The following is a 23,560-nucleotide window of genomic DNA, read 5'->3' as shown; positions in this document are numbered from 1 at the left end:
CTGATTATGTTTCCTGCATTATTTTTTCCAATCTGGTGCTCGTAATGCAAAGAAAGTTGCTTAACTTCTACTCTTGAACGACTTCAAATATCCTGAAAATATTCTTCTTGTACTCGTCTCGAGATTCCTTATGACGAAATTCGCGCCAATTCAAACAAATGTTGGCAGCACCCTCTCAGGTTTTAATGAAACTTTCTGTACACCGGATTCTGTTTTGCACGCACTTTTTTTGCACGGTTTTTTTGCGCGACATTTTTGCACGGTTTTGCAAAATAACACGATTTTTATTTATAAAATACCCATTTCGATATACCAGTTTAATGATTTGATCATCCCGTGAAAAAAAACCGTGCAAAAAAAATCCGTGCTCCCTCACTATCAGGGCTGGCGAGTTACGGCGGGTTGCCTAGAACAATGTTTCAATAGCCTACCACTCGCCAGCATGTATTTTAACACGCCTAGCCGCCATTTCGTTTACTGGGCTATTTCGAGAAACCGTTTATAAAAAACCGTGTTATTTTGAGAAACCGTGCAAAAAAAATCCGTGTTATTTTGAGAAACCGTGCAAAAAAAAATCCGTGTTATTTCGAGAAACCGTCAAAAAAAAAAATATTGGGATGATCTGCCAATGTGTAAAAATCGCGTATTTTTCAATTTTAGGAAATGAGTTGTTATTCAAAATTCAAGTTATGGTAGTTGAAAGTCAATAATGTTGGGCAATGGTTTTTATAGGATTGTATGCTTTTTAGATATCATCAAACAATATTTCGGTTCATATATCACATCGCATTGGCAATGGAGCAATTGCTATATGGCCAAGTTCCCCCGGGTAGTGCCACTACACAAAGTATATTAATTTTGCTTGTTCAGTTTGATAAGCTAGAAACTGATAGCGGAGATTTTAATATGCAAGGATACGCAATACGTAGTGTTTGGTCTAAGTAGATAACGACTGATGTTTTAATGTAGAATACATTTAAGGTTTCAATATAGGGGTCCCGTTTCAAAATATCGGCTACGGCGCCGCGTCAGATTTTGAACGTTAATAACTTTTATCATACTTAACAGAATGATTTGATTTTTAGGCCAATTTGTTGCAAATATGTTCCTCTATGCTGTATTAAAATTTGAAGTATGTATAACATGTACTAATAACAAAAAAAAATGTGTTTTGAAAAATCTTTCGAAAACGACTCGGAAAAGTGAAAATTTTCAGCCCATCCCGCACAGAGCCGTCGTTATGGTAGACCAACCGAACAATAAAATAATGAAAAGTTTATATATATAGGTCCACTACATGTTTGTTCGTATGGTTATTCGCATTGGGTTGCTTGACGAGAGCACTTGGTGGGGGAAAGACGGCATATTCCTTTGGTTAGGCCATTAGAAGCCGGACGGAAAGGAAAGGCTCATGCACGGCACGAGAACGAGCGAGAAAGCGATAGTAGTGCATATTAGCGCGATTATATAAATATCTGTTGGTCGGTTTTTCTCATCATTCGTATTCGTTCAAGCACTAGCAAGCAGCCAGTCCACCGAAGAAAAGCAGTTGGCGATGACGACGGCGGAAAAAGTGCCCCAGCTACTGGTGACTCATCGCAACCCGATCAGGAACTGTCGCCCTGCAAGAATTTCGCCCCAACTAAAGGGCAACAGAGTAGGCTATCGTTCCAGCGTCTGGGTCGTGAGATTGTGCAGGACTGCAAAGTCGAGCTACGCTTACAAAGCTCAGTCGTAATGATGCCCCGAGAAGCCAACGATGCCTACTTGGTCGGTTTGTTCGAGAATGCAAAATAGTGCTTTCTAGCTCACCGTGTCCGCGGGGAGTGTGTCTGAATTATGCTAACGCAATAAAACAATAAACGGTTCTTTACAGGACCAATTAATTGTGTTCTAATAAGAGTTAAACTGAAATTTACATTTTATGGTGTATAACAAATAATTTTCAGAAAGTAATATAAGAAATACGATGTGTGGAAAGAAAGAAAGAGAATTTAAATTATCCTCTCTCGCTCGTTTTCGTGCACTGCTTTTCCATTCCTTTCTGCTGCTACTACCATCATAACTAAAACGAATGTGCGTGTTCCCCCACCATCTCATGACCAGTGTTGCCACAATTGCATGTCGCTATAACAATTTGAATTATTTTATTGATCCTCTCTAGTATTGATAAAATATAGAACGTGCAAAGTACACTAGTCGCATGCTTTTATTCGAACTTTTTGGCAGCCTCCGTTGATTAACTGCATAAATCGATTTGTTTGTGCAGCTCCTTGCTAGTAGCAAACTAAATAGCCTTTATCAGCGCTAACAAATAACACGAAAGAATTTAAATTTGTGAAAATCTTCTCCTTCCTTCTTTTCAAATCTGCAACATTCTTTGAAAATATTGTTGGAATGTTGTTATTGAAAAACTGAACATGCAAGTTTGCTAGCACTGGCCACTAGATTGAAGGCGATGGAAAGACAGAATATTCGTTTTGGTTATGCTAGTATTGGTAGCCGAACGGAAAGGAAAGGCACAGGAATGGCACAAAAACGAGCGGGAGAGCGATAGTAGTGCTTTCTCGTGTTTTCATATATGAATATTGGCCGGTCGCTTTTTCTCATCAAGCACTAGCAAGCAGCCAGTCCACCGGAGGAAAGCAGTTGGCGATGATGACGGTCCGCAAAAGTGCCCCAGTTACTGGTGGCCCATCGCAACCAACTACCGATCAGGAACTGTCGCCATGCTAGTATTTCGCCCCAACTAAAGGGCGACGGAGCAACTAATCCGCTGGCTAACATTCCAGCGTCTGGTTCGTAAGGTTGTGTATTACTTCAAAGTCGAGCTACGCTTACAAAACTCAGCCGTAATGAAGCCAGTGATGCCTACTTGGTCGGTTTGTGGGAGTGGGCGTAAATTACAATAAAAGCAACGGTTCTTTTCAGGACCAATCAATTGTGTTCTAGTGAGAGTTAAACTGAAACTTTCATTTTAAGGTGTGTAGCAAATTTTCAACAAGCAACATAATACGTTGGGTGGAAAGAAGTAGCTTGCACACGGAACAAAAATTTAAATTATCCTCTCGCTCGTTTCGTGCACTGCTTTTCCATTCCTTTCTATTGTTATTATCAGTATTACCAAAACGAATGTGTTGTTGCATGTGTTTAAGAGAAACGTTGAAGTCGCATGCTTCTATTCAAGCTTTTTGGCAGCCCCCGTGAACTAACTGCATTAAATGATTTGTTTGTGCAGCTCCGTGCTAGTAGCAAACAAAATGGCCCTACCAGTGTCTGATTCGTGAGATTGTGCAGGATTTCAAAGTCGAGCTAAGCTTATAAAGTTCAGCCGTAATGGTACCCGAAGAAGCCAGTCTTGTCGTTTTGTTCGAGGCTACAAAACAGTTCGCCAGGCACGTAACTATCATGCCAAAAATATCCAACGATCCAGCGCATCACCATCAACACCAACGCCGATACCAAAGGTTCTTTTCAGAACCACCATTATTACCATAGAGAATTATTTGAAAATTTCCCATTCAAACGTGATTCTGTTGAATATTATTAGATTTAAATTAACGTCTCGAATTGAAATCACGACGCTCCGGTTATGTGACAGACATTACCCACCCATCTTTTTTTATTGTGACCACGACTAACGGTTTAATATAGACACCCCATTTCAATATTTCTGAAGGAACAGAAGGTCGAGTTTGGAAAGTTTGTAACTTTCTTCATTGTACTTAACCAAATTACACAATGTTCGCACTAATGATTCAGAAATATGATCAGGAATCTTCTGTTAGATTTGTAAGTATGTATAATTTACATGAATAAAGAAAAATTGATTTTCAGGAATCAATTATTATCTGTTCTTCCATTGGCCAGTACTACGCGACTTCCTCATGCTAACAATTAATTTCATCGTTAGCCATCTCCCTCACCAAGGCCAACAACGCCAACAAAACCGGTCCTTTTCAGGACCACCATCATTTTTGTAAAGAATAATTTGAAATATTCCTCGCCCAAATCAGCTTTTGTCCGAAAATCCTAATGAGTATCAACATATTTGAAGAACGTGTTCCTTATGTATTCTACATCTCTCCGGTTATGTCGCAGACATTACCCACCCATCTTTTTTATTTTTTTATCAACCAATAGACCTTTCTTGTCAGACCTAACCCCTATTTTTCTTATTTTTAATCAAAAGAGTTTACTTTTTTAAGAACAATTCTCTTGAGAATAGATTTTTAAAACGTTTCTTGACTTTTTTATGATTTTTTGAAAATTGAAAATTGCAAGAATGTTGAATATTTTTTTCACCAAATCAAGAATGGTGGGACACTAAATATCCGTTTCGGCAGCACTGTGTTCTATATTTCTGATTAAATTATCGGCAACACTGCAGATGAAGTGGTGAAACGCGGTACATTATTCATTAATGACTATAAACAAACCGAGTGAATATCATACTGTCAAATTTTATTTTTTGACTTTTCATGGTACTCGAGTTGAACAAAATTTAATACTTATTGGACAAACCGAAACAATTGTCCCCAATCGAACACAGTTTGATCTGTAGTGAATAGAATGTGGTTCGGCGTGAGACGAAAATGAGTCAGGTTCCAAGCCTAACTGCAAAGTGGCCGAGTGAAGCTGAGCTGGAGTTGAGGCTGATAGTAGGATGCGAGAAACCTGCTTGCAGCAAACCAGGGAAAACGCAGAATAACAGCCTGGCGGATTTGCACCGATTGCTTGCATTTACATTGACTGGTTCCAATTGATTTGCTGCAAGCAGGTTTCTTGAATGTTGCATCTTAATATTAGTACTGGCTCCAGCTGAATTTATCATCGACACTCTGTTGTAAGGTGGCTGCGACGACAAACAAATACAATAATGATTACCAAGTTGATGATTTAAATTCACTACTCTTAAAATAACAAAATCTGATTTACATGCATATCGCTAGCCTCATTTGATAATATTCCGATTGCATGATTCGTAGAGTTTTCAGCGGTGCTCAACCTGACCGATCCACCTGTCGAATGCCGGAGGAGCTTAACACTGCTGTACGTAACCCTTAAACGCATACTGTTGCCATTTGCCAATATACCGAATTTTGTGATATAAAGCCTCTATGAGAGGTATATATCGCATCTATCCCGAAAAACGAAATTCATGCATTTAAGGAGTAATAGAAATTCGGAGTTGTCGTGCATCGGGGAAGTTCCTGTAGCGTACCGGGGAAGTTCTAATTGAGCATGCAAGTAGAAATATCAGATTCAAAGGAACACTTTTGTACAATTCTGACAAAAAGTGCAAACCCTTGGCCAAACTAGTACATAGAACTGCACAGTGCATATGAATTAAAAATTCTGAGATTACTATAGAAACACAATGCCAAACTTGGGTGCAACCAATATTTTTTATGCTAACGCTATAAGCATACCTTCCTGTGCGCTACATAAACGATTGTCCAGATAAATAAATCATCGTTTTACGCCGTAAAAAATAATTTAAAAACCGGCAGAGAAGATGCACAATACATTTTTTGAGCGCATAAATTTAAAAAATGCAAAATATTGAGACTATACTAGGTTTGTTCTAGTATCAATAGAACCTGGAAGTACTCCGGAGCAAGCGGAGAAAATCGTTCCTGTATTGTCTTCTTCTTTTTTGTCTTTCTGGTAGCAAACCGGAGTAAAAAGGAGCAAGTATTTTTTGGTCCTGCTTGCTCCGGAGCAACTTCCGTGTACTGGAACAAACCTACTATTGCCATAACAATACTCTATTCTTCCCAAAATGCAGGCAGATACGATGTCTAGTCCTTGTCCGATAATAAGTGAACCAAACGTTACCGGCGATAAAATTTTCGTCCTGGTTGAATTTGTTCATATCTATTCTGAGTGCGCAATAATTATATTTTTCTGTTCAGGAAAATCTCGTTGGTTTCGCAGATTAATACCAGTGCACTCACAACACATTCTACTGATTCAAACTATTCGGAATCCAGCTCAAATGCAACAACCGATTCCGCGCTCGATCGGAATAGGTCGTTGGATTTGAACTGAAATCCATACAGAACTCCGAACCGGTTCCGGAATGGGTTTTGACCGAATGTTTATCTCATATCATTAATAAATGCTGCTCAATAGGGAGAAGCACTTTGCTTCTTCTAGAGATTATAATCAATATGTCTGCAAGCTTGATAGTCACTATGAACGATTCATACCTGAAAATGTTTTGGAACTGAATGTATGATAAGCAGAGTTTACAATTTTCGCATTCGTGAACAGAATAAGGCGATATTTCACCTACTTCGACCAGCAATAAAAAAGCAAACATACGATGTAACATTGTTTGCTCTCTAACTTTTCTCGACAAGACAGCATTGGATCTTATCTTTTCGCGGTATAATATGAGATGATATTTTCGCGCCTAATGTAAAACTGCCGAATAACTAATGGTTTCGTAAAAATTCACAAAAATGAGTAGATACAGATCCTTAGAATGAAAATACTGCAATAATGTGGGGAAATAAATTCTATAATGTAATATATTAATGTTTTTTCTTGAAATTAATTTATCACGAGGTTCGAAGCAGCGAAATTATCAAGCTTCCATACTGCATTGTCAGCAAATTCTCGCAATTTCTTGAAAGGTGAAAAGTTGGGTCGGTGCCTACTAAGGATGAAAAAGCTGTGCGATAAACTGCTTGTCGTGAGAATGAGCGAATATTTTAACCTCTGATGATAAGTGAATCGCGTGGACCTGACGAGAAACGAATGATAGCAGGAACAACCAGAATAACAAGATTTGAGCTGCTGCTGGTATTTCATCTTCATTTCGCTTGATAGAAAGCGATAGATTCGTTCTAAAAATCATTTCAATGCATTCATAATTCCCAATAATGCCAAGAATCACTAGATTTTTGGGCTTGGACTCGTGGGCACGAGAATAACCATCTGCCCATCTGATCTGAATAACCAACAATACGCTGCGACAAAAATTTACCCGCTTATTTCTAAAGCTATATTTCAATAGTACAGACTATCTATCCAACTACTGAAACCCATAAAAATTTGTCCTAATCTTAACATCTGTACTGAAGGTCCATTACCGTCATGACAAAATGAGTACTGCTGTTAGATTCCATAGATAAAAACGATTATTCAAACAATTTACTAATTGTAATTAATCACAATATATTAATAACTATTATCTCTGTGATAAAACAAAAATCTACTCTATGCAAACAACAAATATCATTCCGAATCGCCCAGTTGTTTTTCCCTGCCAACTTGAACTAGACAACTATCGCTTCCAAAATGATCTCGCGATGAAATAGAATTTGCATATTTCTTCTGCCCGCCCGTCCTTCCTGGAATGTACAATGCCCTACATTCTTATCAATCCTGTCAAATCTTGTAAACTGTTCATCGTCTGTGCAGAGCACTGTTTTGTAGTTGCCGGACAAATCTACGCCAATGCGAAAATCGGAGAAACTTTTGCTGTAATGGAAGTGGAACACGAACCATAAATTGTGCTGTTGAAAAACGTCAACCTTGTCGTCCTCATGTTTGCGTTAACATACACCGATAGGCAGTCTAGCCAAAGGAAACACTCTTCGGTGTGGTTCATGGTACGATCAAAATTGTTAAGGAATCAGTATTTCAACAACTTGTCATTGCCAATGGTGGCAAGCGTAGACTTATCCCGCGATCGATGATCATGTTCGGTGCTGAAGTTGTCGACATATTTGTATACATATCCTTATCCATCAGTCAGGAATAAATTGTTTTATCGCCCACCGATGCATGATCGTGCGATATGCCAATGCGTTTTTCATCCGGCGCTGATGGTCAATGTATGAACCGCAATCGCCAATACCACGTGAGTGGTACAGTATTGAAGTAATCTCATCGAAGCGATAGCCGTCGAAGTTGTACTCGTCATGCCACCAGCGTAGGTTCGACAGTAAAAATCGAAGTACTTCGTATCTGTTCAAACCACATTTAGTTAGTTTATCTATGAAAACTTGTAGATCCCACGAAGCAATAACTTACTCTGAATAATTAAATAAATGACCGTCCTAGTGCCTTCAAGCACGGGAAGTAGCACGAATTGGTTCCATCTAACTGGTTCCTCTAGCATTCCATAGCGGCTACTGGTAACGGAGAAACTTATTTACTTATCATCTGATAACCAAAACATGTTTTGATTTTCTTTCAAACAACATGCACAGTAAAAAATTGTCGGTCGAAATAAGTTTGTCGCTCGTAGGAAAAAAACAACCTACACGTGCTTTTATTTTTAAAATAAAGCTTATTTTTATCAGTATTCTTCAATAGCCTAAACTTTTTTGATAATTATTCTTGTTTAGGTTGAAAGTTTTACTTTCAACTTAACAGCATGTGTTGGTTGTTTTTGCTTAGAGCAGACACTAACTTTTAACAAATTTTTTTCTATGTGCATCGAAAGACGGGAAAAATAAGGCTTTTGACAAGATGAATGAATTATTTTATCATCAGTGATGCCAGTTTCCTTTATACAATAGCCAACAGTGGAAATATAAAAGTCTGTAGATTGTCACAAAAATCTTCAATAAACTTGAAGCAAAAATGTAGTGTGTCGATATTTTAAATGATCAAAAACATTGAAGACTGGTTAAAATTAGCTGGTATATGTTTTGTTCTGCGAAATAAACGTAATCTGCAAAAAATCTGCAGCGAAACTGCATAATCTGCAGAGCTTCTAATATATATGCATATCTGGCATCTTTATAACCTAATTTTAGTATTAACCACTGGAAATTCATCCAAATGGTGTGAAATGATGGGGAAACAAGGCAAGTTAGGTAATCAGAATATGGGGTTAAACAAGCACTTCGCATCATTTTTGATTTTTTCAATAGTTAGAGGTACCAAATCATCGCGGCATTATGCAGTAACGAATCGGGAATAAAAAATAAAGCGATCCAGCATATAAATTTTTTTTACGAGAAAGGTCTATTAGTGATCTCTGATTAAATAAAGCTTTCAAAGAGTTAGGAACAGGGAAAGGTCTATTTTTTACTGAGATGGGACAAGTTGGTGCTGCACCTGTGGCCTGTGGTGTTCATGACCGGTTTGTGGATGAGTGGTCCTACTTACAAGTGAATTGATCACTTCGCTTGGGTGGAGATATATGTGACTTCTGCTAGCTGTCGAGCTTGGATATGTTAGCTGGTTCCAACAAGATGTGCAGGACTGGCACCTACGAGAATGTTGATTTTTTGAAGATTACTAGCAATGGCTTATGATCCGTTTTTACCATTACTTTTGGATTGCCTACTAACAACTGATCGAATCGAACACATGCGAACACTATAGCCAGCAGTTCTTTTTCGATCTGGACATAATTCTTTTCTGTTGAAGTCAGCGTTCTCGAAGCAAATTCTATGACCGCGTCTCGTTGGAATAGAGTTACTCCGAGCCCAATGCAGCTAGCATCGCATTCGATCTCAGTTAAGCTCAGTCGGAAATGAACCGGAATTCTGGCTGGTTCTAGTTAGAATCGGTTGTGTCACTGGAGCCGGAATACGAACTGGAAACAGCCAGAATTCCAGTTCATTTCCAGTTGTACTGTACTGGGATAGTGATACTTTCGTTTGCGTAGCAATATCGTATATCTTGAGCGTTTTTTCAAAAAGACATATCTGCAATGAATTACTCTCTTTGTTCACTTTCTCTTTCGATTTTTACGGCGTCACTATAACACTTTTCACTTATTTTACAGTACAGATCGAAAGACGGTGGTTTTAACTAGCATATTATGCAAAGAGTTGAGGGATAAATGTTAAAGTGACCGAATTATTAACAGAAGAGACAGTAAACAACGAGAGTAACTCATTGCAGATATGTCTTTTTGAAAAAACGCTCAAGATATATCGTTTTTATATCCTACACTAGTGATTTTACCTGATTGAACTCACTTTCTTCCACAGTTGTCCATCTCCAAGGCTGTGTCCCCGGTATAAGCTTCCACAGATTGATGCGGTTGGCGCTCAAATTACGGATAAAACGACTTAAGTATGTCACCATTCCAATGAACCCGTGAACTTCTTTCCGATCCGATGGTCTTGGATATTCACGAATAGCATCCATCTTCGATTCATCTGCTCAGTGAGTAAATTCCCGTAGAATTTTACTGATTTCTCGCATAATTTCCGTTTTGATTTTTTGAGCTTGGCGTTGTAATGCTCCAATCGACGAAGCAAATTTTCCAGACACACGTTGTGGTACACACTAAATTTTGATTGCCGAATATCAGCAAAATCTTGCTAAATTTTGCCTTGCTGAAATATCAGCAATACTTACAGCAAAAGATATTTCGCTGTCTGTTTGATTTGCTGGAACTCAGCAAAATTGCCATTCTTTCACTGATTGTTTCAGCACTCAAATTATATAGATTTGCTGATTTTCGTCAAAATAATGGGCTTTAATAAAAATCAGCGAAACAAAAACTGCAATGCTGAACTCTTAGCAAATCCAGTTTTGCTGAAAAGTTTCAGCGAAATATTTTGCTAAACAAAATACAAAAAATTGGAGTGTATGTTAGTGCTTCCTCGATGGTATCTCCGATTCCGTACACCAACAAATCATCCGCGATGCACTCGACGGCCTCTAAGCCTTCGATCACTTCTTGTAACTTGATTTGAAAAATTTCTGGGGCCTGAGCAATCCCAAATGGAAGACGCGTCCATCGATAGCGCCCAAACGGAGTCCAGAATGTGATCAATTTACTACTTTGCTCGTTCAATGCTACGTGCCAGATACCATTTTTTTAGCGTCCATTGTAGAACAAACTAGCTTTGCCCAACTTCGGCAGTTTTTCGTCCAACGTCACGAATTTCAAATTCGGCCTCATGAGCGCTTTATTCCGATGAACCGGATCCAAACCAATCCGTACTCCTGAATCATTTCCACCTCGTTGAACAATGACGATGTTGCTGACCCATATGGCTTGTTTCTTTTGTAATAATGCCGTCCTTCTCGAGAGAATCTATTTCTTGCTTCAGCTTACCTTTCCTCGCAATGGGTACACGACGCGGTGGTTGTATGGAAGGTTTTACCGTATGATCCAGTTCCAAATTCCAACATTTATTCATGACGGTCTATAATCTTTTGTGCTTTAATGCGATATAGGGTGAAGTGCCTAATTTCACCATACTAAGGAGGGCGCCTCACTGATTCATTAATTACCCGGCCTACAAACAATGAAATGCGTACAAATTGACATCAATAGCTTTGCTTCGTAGTTAAGTACCAAGATAATAACATACATGCGCTGAAAACAGTGAAATTCTCGTGTTTGAGCGCAACGAAAACACGAGTCGAGTGCCCCTATTGTTGCGCTACCATTTGACTCAATGCGTTAAACAAAGATGGCAGACACTGCTCTAACCAACGGCTTCAAATGGGTAGCGTGATAATAGCAACATAGCGATAATGGGCTCATCACCCTATGTTGAATAGTCTATCGATTCCGTAATCTGGCTGGTTGTTTCCTGCTTGACAAATTACACTGCATTACAAAAACTAACGAGTCCTAGCTCCCGGAAAGCTCGTGCCGACAACAGTGCAACTATCGACATCTACTACTAGCAATGCAAGACGAAACTTTTCGCCCAAACGACGGCATGGTATTTTCACTTGCCCGAGCACATTTATCGGGTTTCCGCCGAAACTTTGTAAACGAAATTTAGACGGTAACAACGGTGGTTCTGGAATTCCGGATAATTTTGCCAGTGTTGAGTGTCCAATAAGACTGGTATTTGCACCGGTGTCTACTTCACACAAAATGTTTTTCCACGATTCACTGAACTTTAAATTCACCTCTTCCAGTACGCTTTCTCCGTTGCTTGAATTGTCGTAAATCTTACCGATCTCGTATTCTTCCGATTCTTGCCGTATCGCATTCTGGCTCCCGGGCCCCTTGGTGGTGGAGGAACGCTATGTGGGAAGCTGAGCTGCAAGCAACCGGGCGGGTCATATGTGGTGGATAATGCTTAGTCGCGATAGCAACTAGTTGTGATTCGCGACCCGAACCAGTAGCGGGGGCTGACTGCGGGTGTGACAGGACGAGGTAGTGGGCCCTACACGTCCTAGGCCTAAATACCATATGCCCTAAAGCAGCCCTGACAAGGTGAGCCAGCGCCGCCTTTAAATAAGCGCCTAGCCCATATCTCTGTCCTCCCATGATCCTTTAGCGTTACTGCAAGGTTGGCGCAGGCCTAGCTAGCCGCCCATAAAAATAACGAAGTTGTACTCGTCATGCCACCAGCGTAGGTTCGACAGTAAAAATCGAAGTACTTCGTATCTGTTCAAACCACATTTAGTTAGTTTATCTATGAAAACTTGTAGATCCCACGAAGCAATAACTTACTCTGAATAATTAAATAAACGACCGTCCTAGTGCCTTCAAGCACGGGAAGTAGCACGAATTGGTTCCATCTAACTGGTTCCTCTAGCATTCCATAGCGGCTACTGGTAACGGAGAAACTTATTTACTTATCATCTGATAACCAAAACATGTTTTGATTTTCTTTCAAACAACATTCACAGTAAAAAATTGTCGGTCGAAATAAGTTTGTCGCTCGTAGGAAAAAAACAACCTACACGTGCTTTTATTTTTAAAATAAAGCTTATTTTTATCAGTATTCTTCAATAGCCTAAACTTTTTTGATAATTATTCTTGTTTAGGTTGAAAGTTTTACTTTCAACTTAACAGCATGTGTTGGTTGTTTTTGCTTAGAGCAGACACTAACTTTTAACAATTTTTTTTTCTATGTGCATCGAAAGACGGGAAAAATAAGGCTTTTGACAAGATGAATGAATTATTTTATCATCAGTGATGCCAGTTTCCTTTATACAATAGCCAACAGTGGAAATATAAAAGTCTGTAGATTGTCACAAAAATCTTCAATAAACTTGAAGCAAAAATGTAGTGTGTCGATATTTTAAATGATCAAAAACATTGAAGACTGGTTAAAATTAGCTGGTATATGTTTTGTTCTGCGAAATAAACGTAATCTGCAAAAAATCTGCAGCGAAACTGCATAATCTGCAGAGCTTCTAATATATATGCATATCTGGCATCTTTATAACCTAATTTTAGTATTAACCACTGGAAATTCATCCAAATGGTGTGAAATGATGGGGAAACAAGGCAAGTTAGGTAATCAGAATATGGGGTTAAACAAGCACTTCGCATCATTTTTGATTTTTTCAATAGTTAGAGGTACCAAATCATCGCGGCATTATGCAGTAACGAATCGGGAATAAAAAATAAAGCGATCCAGCATATAAATTTTTTTTACGAGAAAGGTCTATTAGTGATCTCTGATTAAATAAAGCTTTCAAAGAGTTAGGAACAGGGAAAGGTCTATTTTTTACTGAGATGGGACAAGTTGGTGCTGCACCTGTGGCCTGTGGTGTTCATGACCGGTTTGTGGATGAGTGGTCCTACTTACAAGTGAATTGATCACTTCGCTTGGGTGGAGATATATGTGACTTCTGCTAGCTGTCGAGCTTGGATATGTTAGCTGGTTCCAACAAGATGTGCAGGACTGGCACCTACGAGAATGTTGATTTTTTGAAGATTACTAGCAATGGCTTATGATCCGTTTTTACCATTACTTTTGGATTGCCTACTAACAACTGATCGAATCGAACACATGCGAACACTATAGCCAGCAGTTCTTTTTCGATCTGGACATAATTCTTTTCTGTTGAAGTCAGCGTTCTCGAAGCAAATTCTATGACCGCGTCTCGTTGGAATAGAGTTACTCCGAGCCCAATGCAGCTAGCATCGCATTCGATCTCAGTTAAGCTCAGTCGGAAATGAACCGGAATTCTGGCTGGTTCTAGTTAGAATCGGTTGTGTCACTGGAGCCGGAATACGAACTGGAAACAGCCAGAATTCCAGTTCATTTACAGTTGTACTGTACTGGGATAGTGATACTTTCGTTTGCGTAGCAATATCGTATATCTTGAGCGTTTTTTCAAAAAGACATATCTGCAATGAATTACTCTCTTTGTTCACTTTCTCTTTCGATTTTTACGGCGTCACTATAACACTTTTCACTTATTTTACAGTACAGATCGAAAGACGGTGGTTTTAACTAGCATATTATGCAAAGAGTTGAGGGATAAATGTTAAAGTGACCGAATTATTAACAGAAGAGACAGTAAACAACGAGAGTAACTCATTGCAGATATGTCTTTTTGAAAAAACGCTCAAGATATATCGTTTTTATATCCTACACTAGTGATTTTACCTGATTGAACTCACTTTCTTCCACAGTTGTCCATCTCCAAGGCTGTGTCCCCGGTATAAGCTTCCACAGATTGATGCGGTTGGCGCTCAAATTACGGATAAAACGACTTAAGTATGTCACCATTCCAATGAACCCGTGAACTTCTTTCCGATCCGATGGTCTTGGATATTCACGAATAGCATCCATCTTCGATTCATCTGCTCAGTGAGTAAATTCCCGTAGAATTTTACTGATTTCTCGCATAATTTCCGTTTTGATTTTTTGAGCTTGGCGTTGTAATGCTCCAATCGACGAAGCAAATTTTCCAGACACACGTTGTGGTACACACTAAATTTTGATTGCCGAATATCAGCAAAATCTTGCTAAATTTTGCCTTGCTGAAATATCAGCAATACTTACAGCAAAAGATATTTCGCTGTCTGTTTGATTTGCTGGAACTCAGCAAAATTGCCATTCTTTCACTGATTGTTTCAGCACTCAAATTATATAGATTTGCTGATTTTCGTCAAAATAATGGGCTTTAATAAAAATCAGCGAAACAAAAACTGCAATGCTGAACTCTTAGCAAATCCAGTTTTGCTGAAAAGTTTCAGCGAAATATTTTGCTAAACAAAATACAAAAAATTGGAGTGTATGTTAGTGCTTCCTCGATGGTATCTCCGATTCCGTACACCAACAAATCATCCGCGATGCACTCGACGGCCTCTAAGCCTTCGATCACTTCTTGTAACTTGATTTGAAAAATTTCTGGGGCCTGAGCAATCCCAAATGGAAGACGCGTCCATCGATAGCGCCCAAACGGAGTCCAGAATGTGATCAATTTACTACTTTGCTCGTTCAATGCTACGTGCCAGATACCATTTTTTTAGCGTCCATTGTAGAACAAACTAGCTTTGCCCAACTTCGGCAGTTTTTCGTCCAACGTCACGAATTTCAAATTCGGCCTCATGAGCGCTTTATTCCGATGAACCGGATCCAAACCAATCCGTACTCCTGAATCATTTCCACCTCGTTGAACAATGACGATGTTGCTGACCCATATGGCTTGTTTCTTTTGTAATAATGCCGTCCTTCTCGAGAGAATCTATTTCTTGCTTCAGCTTACCTTTCCTCGCAATGGGTACACGACGCGGTGGTTGTATGGAAGGTTTTACCGTATGATCCAGTTCCAAATTCCAACATTTATTCATGACGGTCTATAATCTTTTGTGCTTTAATGCGATATAGGGTGAAGTGCCTAATTTCACCATACTAAGGAGGGCGCCTCACTGATTCATTAATTACCCGGCCTACAAACAATGAAATGCGTACAAATTGACATCAATAGCTTTGCTTCGTAGTTAAGTACCAAGATAATTACATACATGCGCTGAAAACAGTGAAATTCTCGTGTTTGAGCGCAACGAAAACACGAATCGAGTGCCCCTATTGTTGCGCTACCATTTGACTCAATGCGTTAAACAAAGATGGCAGACACTGCTCTAACCAACGGCTTCAAATGGGTAGCGTGATAATAGCAACATAGCGATAATGGGCTCATCACCCTATGTTGAATAGTCTATCGATTCCGTAATCTGGCTGGTTGTTTCCTGCTTGACAAATTACACTGCATTACAAAAACTAACGAGTCCTAGCTCCCGGAAAGCTCGTGCCGACAACAGTGCAACTATCGACATCTACTACTAGCAATGCAAGACGAAACTTTTCGCCCAAACGACGGCATGGTATTTTCACTTGCCCGAGCACATTTATCGGGTTTCCGCCGAAACTTTGTAAACGAAATTTAGACGGTAACAACGGTGGTTCTGGAATTCCGGATAATTTTGCCAGTGTTGAGTGTCCAATAAGACTGGTATTTGCACCGGTGTCTACTTCACACAAAATGTTTTTCCACGATTCACTGAACTTTAAATTCACCTCTTCCAGTACGCTTTCTCCGTTGCTTGAATTGTCGTAAATCTTACCGATCTCGTATTCTTCCGATTCTTCTGATGATGATTCACTTGCCGTATCGCATTCTGGCTCCCGGGCCCCTTGGTGGTGGAGGAACGCTATGTGGGAAGCTGAGCTGCAAGCAACCGGGCGGGTCATATGTGGTGGATAATGCTTAGTCGCGATAGCAACTAGTTGTGATTCGCGACCCGAACCAGTAGCGGGGGCTGACTGCGGGTGTGACAGGACGAGGTAGTGGGCCCTACACGTCCTAGGCCTAAATACCATATGCCCTAAAGCAGCCCTGACAAGGTGAGCCAGCGCCGCCTTTAAATAAGCGCCTAGCCCATATCTCTGTCCTCCCGTGATCCTTTAGCGTTACTGCAAGGTTGGCGCAGGCCTAGCTAGCCGCCCATAAAAATAACATGCTCAGGAAGGTCAACAAGAAATTTCGGATGGACAAAATTGGCACGAACGTACGCAACGGAAACGGACAAGAGACTGGAAACTTGGGACATGGAACTGCAGGTCGCTTAACTTTATCGTGAGCACTCGCATAAAGACCGCAAGTTCGACATTGTGGCGCTGCAGGAGGTGTGTTGGAAGGGGTCTACGGTGCAGGTCTTTCGCCTGAACCACACCATCTACCAGAGCTGCGGCAATACACATGAGCTGGGAACAGCTTTTATGGTGGTGGGGGAGATGCAAAAGCGTGTGATCGGATGGTGGCCGGTCAGCGACAGAATGTGCAGGTTGAGGATCAGGCACTCGAAGTCTTCGAAAGAAGGGTAATGCGAACGATCTTCGGTGGTGTGAAGGAGGATGGCGTGTGGAGAAGGATGAACCACGAACTTGAGCGACTCTATGGTGAGCCAAGTATCCGGAAAGTTGCTCAAGCTGGAAGGGTACGGCGGGGGATGTTGTGAGGATGTCGAACAACAATCTCAGCAACTTGGTTTTCACTTCCAACCCGGCAGGTACAAGACGGAGAGGAACACAGCGTTCCCGGTGGCTGGACCAAGTGGAGCAGAACCTAGCGAGTATCGGGCACCTGAGAGGTTGGAGACAAGCAGCAACTGACCGAGTGACGTGGCGGAATATTGTGAACAGATTAAATCTTCTTAATATGATGTATAATCAGGAAATATATCACATTCTGGATCCATGTCACTACTATCTTCTTTCACTCTTCACTGCCTACGATTTCTCGAGTTTCCGGTGAACTTGCATACTCTCTCGAAGTGGTTGTTTCCCTTGCATCTGTGACACCGTTTGCCCAAGGCAGGATAAACGCCCTTCACAAACTCGTGTGTATCAACGCAGAATTTGCAGCGCATTGGCTTCGACGACCCTCTAGCTTTTGACACCTTGTTCACTTCCGGACAAACTCTAAGCTCCTGTGACCGTTTCGCTGCAATTTCTTCCGCTCTGCATAAACCAGCTGCCTTTTCGAGGGTAATATCCGTAATCGTCAACATTTTTGTTCTTAGTCGAGGCCACTTATTGGCTGTTACAACCTTGTAAGCCAGAAGCTCCTTCTCTAGTGTTCCCAGTTTGGCTACTTTAGCAAGTATTTTTAATCTGGAGCTGAAGTCATCTATCGTTTCGGTGACCGATTGCGCAGCAGAGAAAAAATCAAGGTAGTCTATGAGCACATTCCTTTTAGCAATAATCTTGTCCTTGATCGCGGCGAACACTATCTACGGAGCGGTTAGCTGTTGTGCGATCAGTTCAAAATTGAAGAATTCTTTTCTTGCTGGCTCAACAAGAAACTCACTTTCTTTTCATTATCACTAGCTGGCCACCTATTCATACCTATGGCTTTCGAATAATTTTCCCAGCTCCGCTCGAAGAATTCGAAGTTTTCCGACATGTCCGCTTCTAACGATAGAGGCGAAGGCTGCGGAATTAAAACACCAGACGTAATTGCACCGGCTGCTGTCACTGTATTCATTAGTTGAGTAAAGATACGTGTTTAATGTTCCAAGAACATCTGAAATTGGTTTTCCACCCATTTCGATGAGGATTTTCGAGACGCCTCCGCCTTTCCAAAATGGCCGCCGATGTGAGTTTATTTTATAATTCACATGCACACTCCAATGATTCCATGCTTTCGATCGATGGCACCGAAAACGCTTAGAAGCCTGCGTCTACTTCTGACCCCATTTTTTATTTTCAATAAAAGACTGCGATAACGTTTTTATAATCCACTTTTAATATTGCGATCATTACACACCGGATCTTCTAACGATAGTGGTGGTGGCTGCGTAAAATATGACGAGGGGTATGCCAATACTTCAACAATGTATGAATTTCTAAACAATTGAAAGATAACCGCTTTAACTTTAACTCCAATAAACGGGAAAGTAATGCCAAATGTAACGCAATAACCGCCGATGAATTATTGACGATGACGATGATTTCGACGATACATTATCGTTAACGGAGTTTTCGATGACGTTGACGGGTGGTTAACGTTATCAACGATGACAATGAATTTTCGCGTGTTTTTTGAAAAGGGCCAATATGCATAATGTCAAAATTCACTTTGAGAGGAAATTCTGGACAAACCATTAATCGCCGATTATAAATCACAACAGCAGACGAAAGCGAAAACTTTTCACTTTCATAAAATGTTAACCTCCATTCTCGGCGAGCTACGGTTTGTCCGGAATTTTCTCTGAAAGTGAATTTTGACAGCATGTTTATTGGTTGTTTACAAAAACACGCGAGAATTATCCATTAACAATCCTGCTAATTATGCACTGAAAAAAACGAAGCACTTAAACATCATGTGGAAATCTATTGAGTATTATCGACAAACACATGAAATGCACACGGTTCCCATTTGAATACCCATTCGAGTGTGGGAAATATGGTTTTCAAATGGAATTCATGCGAACATTGTGTGAAAAGTACATAAACATCATAAGAAATACCATTGACCAAGATTTCCAAATGAAATACACGTGAATATCACTTCGTTTTACTTATAGCTTTAATTGGCAGAAGAATCGGTAAATTCAATTATTTTACATGTAGAATTGCACTACTGAAAATCAAATTTGCAGTAATTAGAGATGTGAGCAGATAAATTTTCGGTCCAACTAGCGAGTCAAATTCAGAGGGTGCGGCCCAACCAGCGAATCACGACTGTATACATGTGTTGCGCAAAAAAGTAAATAATTTCTAATTTTACCACGTGCTTATAAGCCTATGATTTTTATTAGTTAATTGTTTGTTACCTTTCGATATGCATATGAGGCCTTCTATATCGCAAAAATAGGTAGAATCTGAAATATAATGCAAAATTATTAAGTTACCGCACCATATATTTTATTAGAAGATTATGGAATTTTATAATTGAAGGGCTGTTAGTGAATGAACAACAGGGAGTCTAGCTTACGCTAGGCTAGTTTACATTAGAGTCTGTTGTATTATAGAGTCCCGTACAGAGTAATGCGCAACACTGCCTAAAATGATGCCCTCTTCTTTGTTCCTGGCACCCACAGTTTTTGCTGTAACTTTGAGTGACTTCAAACGAGTTACACAGTGGAGTGAATTGCAAACCTACTGTTTCGTGGCTTACAGAACTTTATTCATAATACTATTCCATTTAATTTATTTTACATTGTTACAAAAAAGTAAAATTTACTGAATACAGCGTCTTGTTTTGGCGATTGAAATATTTCGCCATAATACTATTTTTCTCAACACCAATACTTTTCTTGCATGTTCTCCGAAAGAAGAATGTTTGTTTACTTTGCACGATAGGTAGCCATCTGACTGTTCGATAGGTAGATTTTTCTTCACTCTGTGCGAGTAACTAATTACAGCTTTTAATCATTCAATTCAAAATTAATGTTTTGATTTTGATGGCAATGATGCTGGCTGTACAGAGACGTTGTCCTTGACAGGGGGCTGGCATACTCAAGTTTGTCTTGGGTTATATACATTTGGAGCAACAGATGCCGCATCAAGCTGTTATCAACTTATTTTCTGCAGTTTTCACAATACCATCCTCGGCATTGTTTGGGAAGTTCAACTCTTGCCGAAGTAGATCAATTGAGAATTTTGACGTGTTCTTGAGGGTCCATAATTGGCGATTCAGCTAAGAATCGGCAGACAGCGTCGATTAATTACACGGTACTACAAAATAAAATAAATTGAATGTACTTTTAAAGTGGTCTGTTATAGGTTGTAGATCTCGTCAAATACAACACAAAACCACGTTTGATCAATTTGATATACCCTCAAAATCTTGATTCATAGCAAAAAAAATTTTTCAGGATTTTCAACATGTAAAAATTTTCTACGCGGTCCTGGTTTTTTCCATATTATTGACCCAAATCCGCAAAGTATCTTTGACTAAAGAACATAACACAGCATACTGTTGGAAAGGTAATCTCTTCTTCTTTCCAGAACACTACAAAAAATTAAAATCGGTTGAAAAATGACCGCGTATTTTTTTAACGCCGAATGTCCCGAAGAATAGTTTTTTTGCCATAAAACAAGATTCAAATATTGTCTTGTGTTGCATTTGGTGAGATCTATAACCTATACTAGGTCACTTGAAAAGTACAAAATCACTGTAGCACTGTGTTATTAGAATAGAATCTATTACAAGACGTTACAATTGGCTTCTTATTTTTCCCTAATGGCGATTTCGCTTGAACCTGTAACTGAGTCAGGTTCTAACCTCAACCGCTGTCAGTTCGGTCAGTTCATACATTTTGACAGCAGTTGGGGTTAGGAACTGACTCAGTTACGCCTCAAACAAAAACCACATAAGACAAGACGTGACAATCGGCTTCTTATTTTTCCTTCGACATTCTTCTTTTCGCATATTAGGTCTGTTCCAGTACCAGGAGAAACTGGAAGTACTCCGGAGAAAATCGTTCCTGTACTCTCTTTTCTTTTTTCTTTTTCTGGTAGCAAACCGGAGTAAAAAGGAGCAAGAATTTTTTGCTCCTGTTTACTCCGGAGTGACTTCCGTGTACTGGAACAAACCTATTTTCACCCTGCCGAAATCTTCCGAACAGTGTTGTTATTTTTATTAATAAAAAATAGAGTTTTGTTAATTTATTTAATGCTCGCAATATTTTGTATCTTGAATCCACTATATTGATGAAGGGCACCGTTTTTCCATGTCATGGGTGTCTAGAAAGTTTTGATGGAGCCATTTTCTAAAAAAAATTAGATTATGGTGTGATTTCTGCCTAATTTTTGTTAAGGTCAATCAACCACTCATGATAAATACTTGGATCATTTTGCCGTACAATTTCTGTTCAATTTAGTCAATTCTCGACAAACATATGATTACGGCCTAAAAGCCAACTGTCAAAATCCACTTTGAATGGAAACTCCGGACAAACCGTCACTAGTCGAACACAGTTCACAACAGTTTATGAAAGAGAAAACTTTTCTCTTTCGTTTACTACCAACATTTGTGATTGGCGTGTAACGGTTTGTCCGGAATTTCCATTCAAAGTGGATTTTGACAATTGGCTTTTAGGCCGTAATCATATGTTTGTCGAGAATTTTACTTTTTTAAAGATAACAATTTTATTCGTCAAAAGTAATGACAATCGTTTCCTACAAATATAGCAACACTGCCAAACATCATTTCGCTATCCCTGCAGTAACTTTGCGTACGGTGCAAAAAGTCCCCGGTCAAAAAAAATGCGGACGAACATGATCAGGCGATTTAAACAGTTTCCCGGTCAAAAAAAAAATGCGGACGAACATGGTCAGGCGATTTAAACAGTTTGTCGTTTAACTCAACTCGCCTGTGCTAATTGCCCCTAGGAACAAATGCAATTTGCGAATGCGATTTAAAGGCGATTTCAACACTTAGACAAATTTTCTGGCGGCTGAAAAGGACTTGGTTGTTTTTGCGTTTTTCAAACATGGCGGTTCATGTTAGGCTTAAACTTAAAATAGTTTTTTTAAACGATTGGCGTGTTCTCGCTTGTATTTTGTTTGTCTAGTGCACTTCATTTAGCCAACAAATGTGGGAAATTGTGGAATCGTGTGTAAATATAGTGGAATAAGAGCTCTGACCTAAACTCTTAATAAAAGTCAGATTGTTGCAAGTTTTGGTATGCAATGCCAATTTCACCAAATGTTGCATTTGAAATAGCCCCCTAATTGCTAGCAATTTGCTGGCAAATTGACGGGCAATTAGCGCATCCGAGTTGGCAAATAGCCCTCGTTAGCCAGCAACTTGCCCTTTTTGACTGGGTCAGAATCAACCAATCAAGAGCTGGACCATTCTGACGTAAAATTGGAACAAAAACCCTCCCCCCTATTGTCACGTCTTGTCTTAGAATACAATGTTCACTGTGATGTAGTACCACAGATAACAGACGTTTAGGCTCGATTCGAAGTGTAAATACCCGCTACTGAAATTTCGAATAAATCAGACGTCTTAAACACGCTTGGTAAACGTTTGTAAGTGGCGCAGTGATCGATGCAATGCAGTTTTAGTGGAGCTTTCAAACAGGTGTAGCAAACGCACCCTGTCAAAAAGAGCAAGCTGCTGGCTAACGGGGGGCTATTTGCCAACTCGGATGCGCTAATTGCCCTTCAATTTGCCAGCAAATGGCTGGCAATTAGGAGGCTATTTCAAATGCAACATTTGGGCGATTTGCCGCCGTCATTATCTTGCCGCTCTACCCGCCCTTCAATCGCCCCCAAATCGCCCACGGAACGCGCCATTTAATCGCCCTTAATTGCCTAATACGAAAATAAAAAATAATGCTTATTTTCGGATTCATTATCTACTCACATATACTTACCAGTACACTAGGTAATCACCACCAAACCATAGGAAGAATCAATGGTGAAATTAGTATTGCACTCCAAAACATACCACAATCTGACGTTCATTAAGATTTTGGGTCAGAGATCTTGTTCTACTATACTTACACACGATTCCACAATTTCCCACATTCGTTGGCTAAATGAAGCACTAGACAAACAAAGTACAAGGAAGAACACACCAATTGTTCAAAAAACATTTTTAAGCTTAAGTCAAACATGAACCGCCATGTTTGAAAAACGCATAAAACAACCAAGTCCATTTCAGCCGCCAGAAAATTTGGCTAAGTATTGAAATTGCCTTTAAATCGCATTCGCAAATTGCATTTGTTCCTAGGGGCAATTAGCACAGGCGAGTTGAGTCAAACGTCAAACTTTTTTAATCGCCTGACCATTATAAACACTCATAGTAATAGACTCGCGGATGTAAAAACCGCAAAACTGGCAACTAAAACAACAAGCGCGTTAAACTGGCATCACCCAAAAATGTGCAAGCTCGAACG

At 39.7% G+C, this 23,560-nt stretch overlaps 1 protein-coding gene across 4 annotated transcripts in view; it reads right to left on the bottom strand.

The window, feature by feature from the left end:
- Positions 1-23,560, bottom strand: part of LOC131693766 (uncharacterized) — a 134,142-nt gene continuing 110,582 nt past the window's right edge. The window contains exons 5-6 of one of the 4 annotated variants that reach the window (XM_058981895.1): positions 19,481-19,528; positions 1-92 (exon numbers count right to left, since the gene is read on the bottom strand). In XM_058981895.1, coding sequence (XP_058837878.1) covers positions 61-92; positions 19,481-19,528 — 80 coding nt within the window. In that variant the 3' untranslated portion in view covers positions 1-60. Of the gene's footprint in view, positions 93-19,247; positions 19,389-19,480; positions 19,529-19,674; positions 20,385-20,817; positions 21,092-23,560 lie in introns of those variants that run through there. The other 3 variants (XM_058981894.1, XR_009306315.1, XM_058981896.1) reach the window with 3 other exon arrangements.

Source organism: Topomyia yanbarensis, chromosome 3 (genome assembly GCF_030247195.1).
Source record: "Topomyia yanbarensis strain Yona2022 chromosome 3, ASM3024719v1, whole genome shotgun sequence".
Lineage (NCBI taxonomy): Eukaryota > Metazoa > Arthropoda > Insecta > Diptera > Culicidae > Topomyia > Topomyia yanbarensis.
Note: the sequence above shows the minus strand (reverse complement) of the source record. Positions and strands in the feature narration are given on the sequence as shown.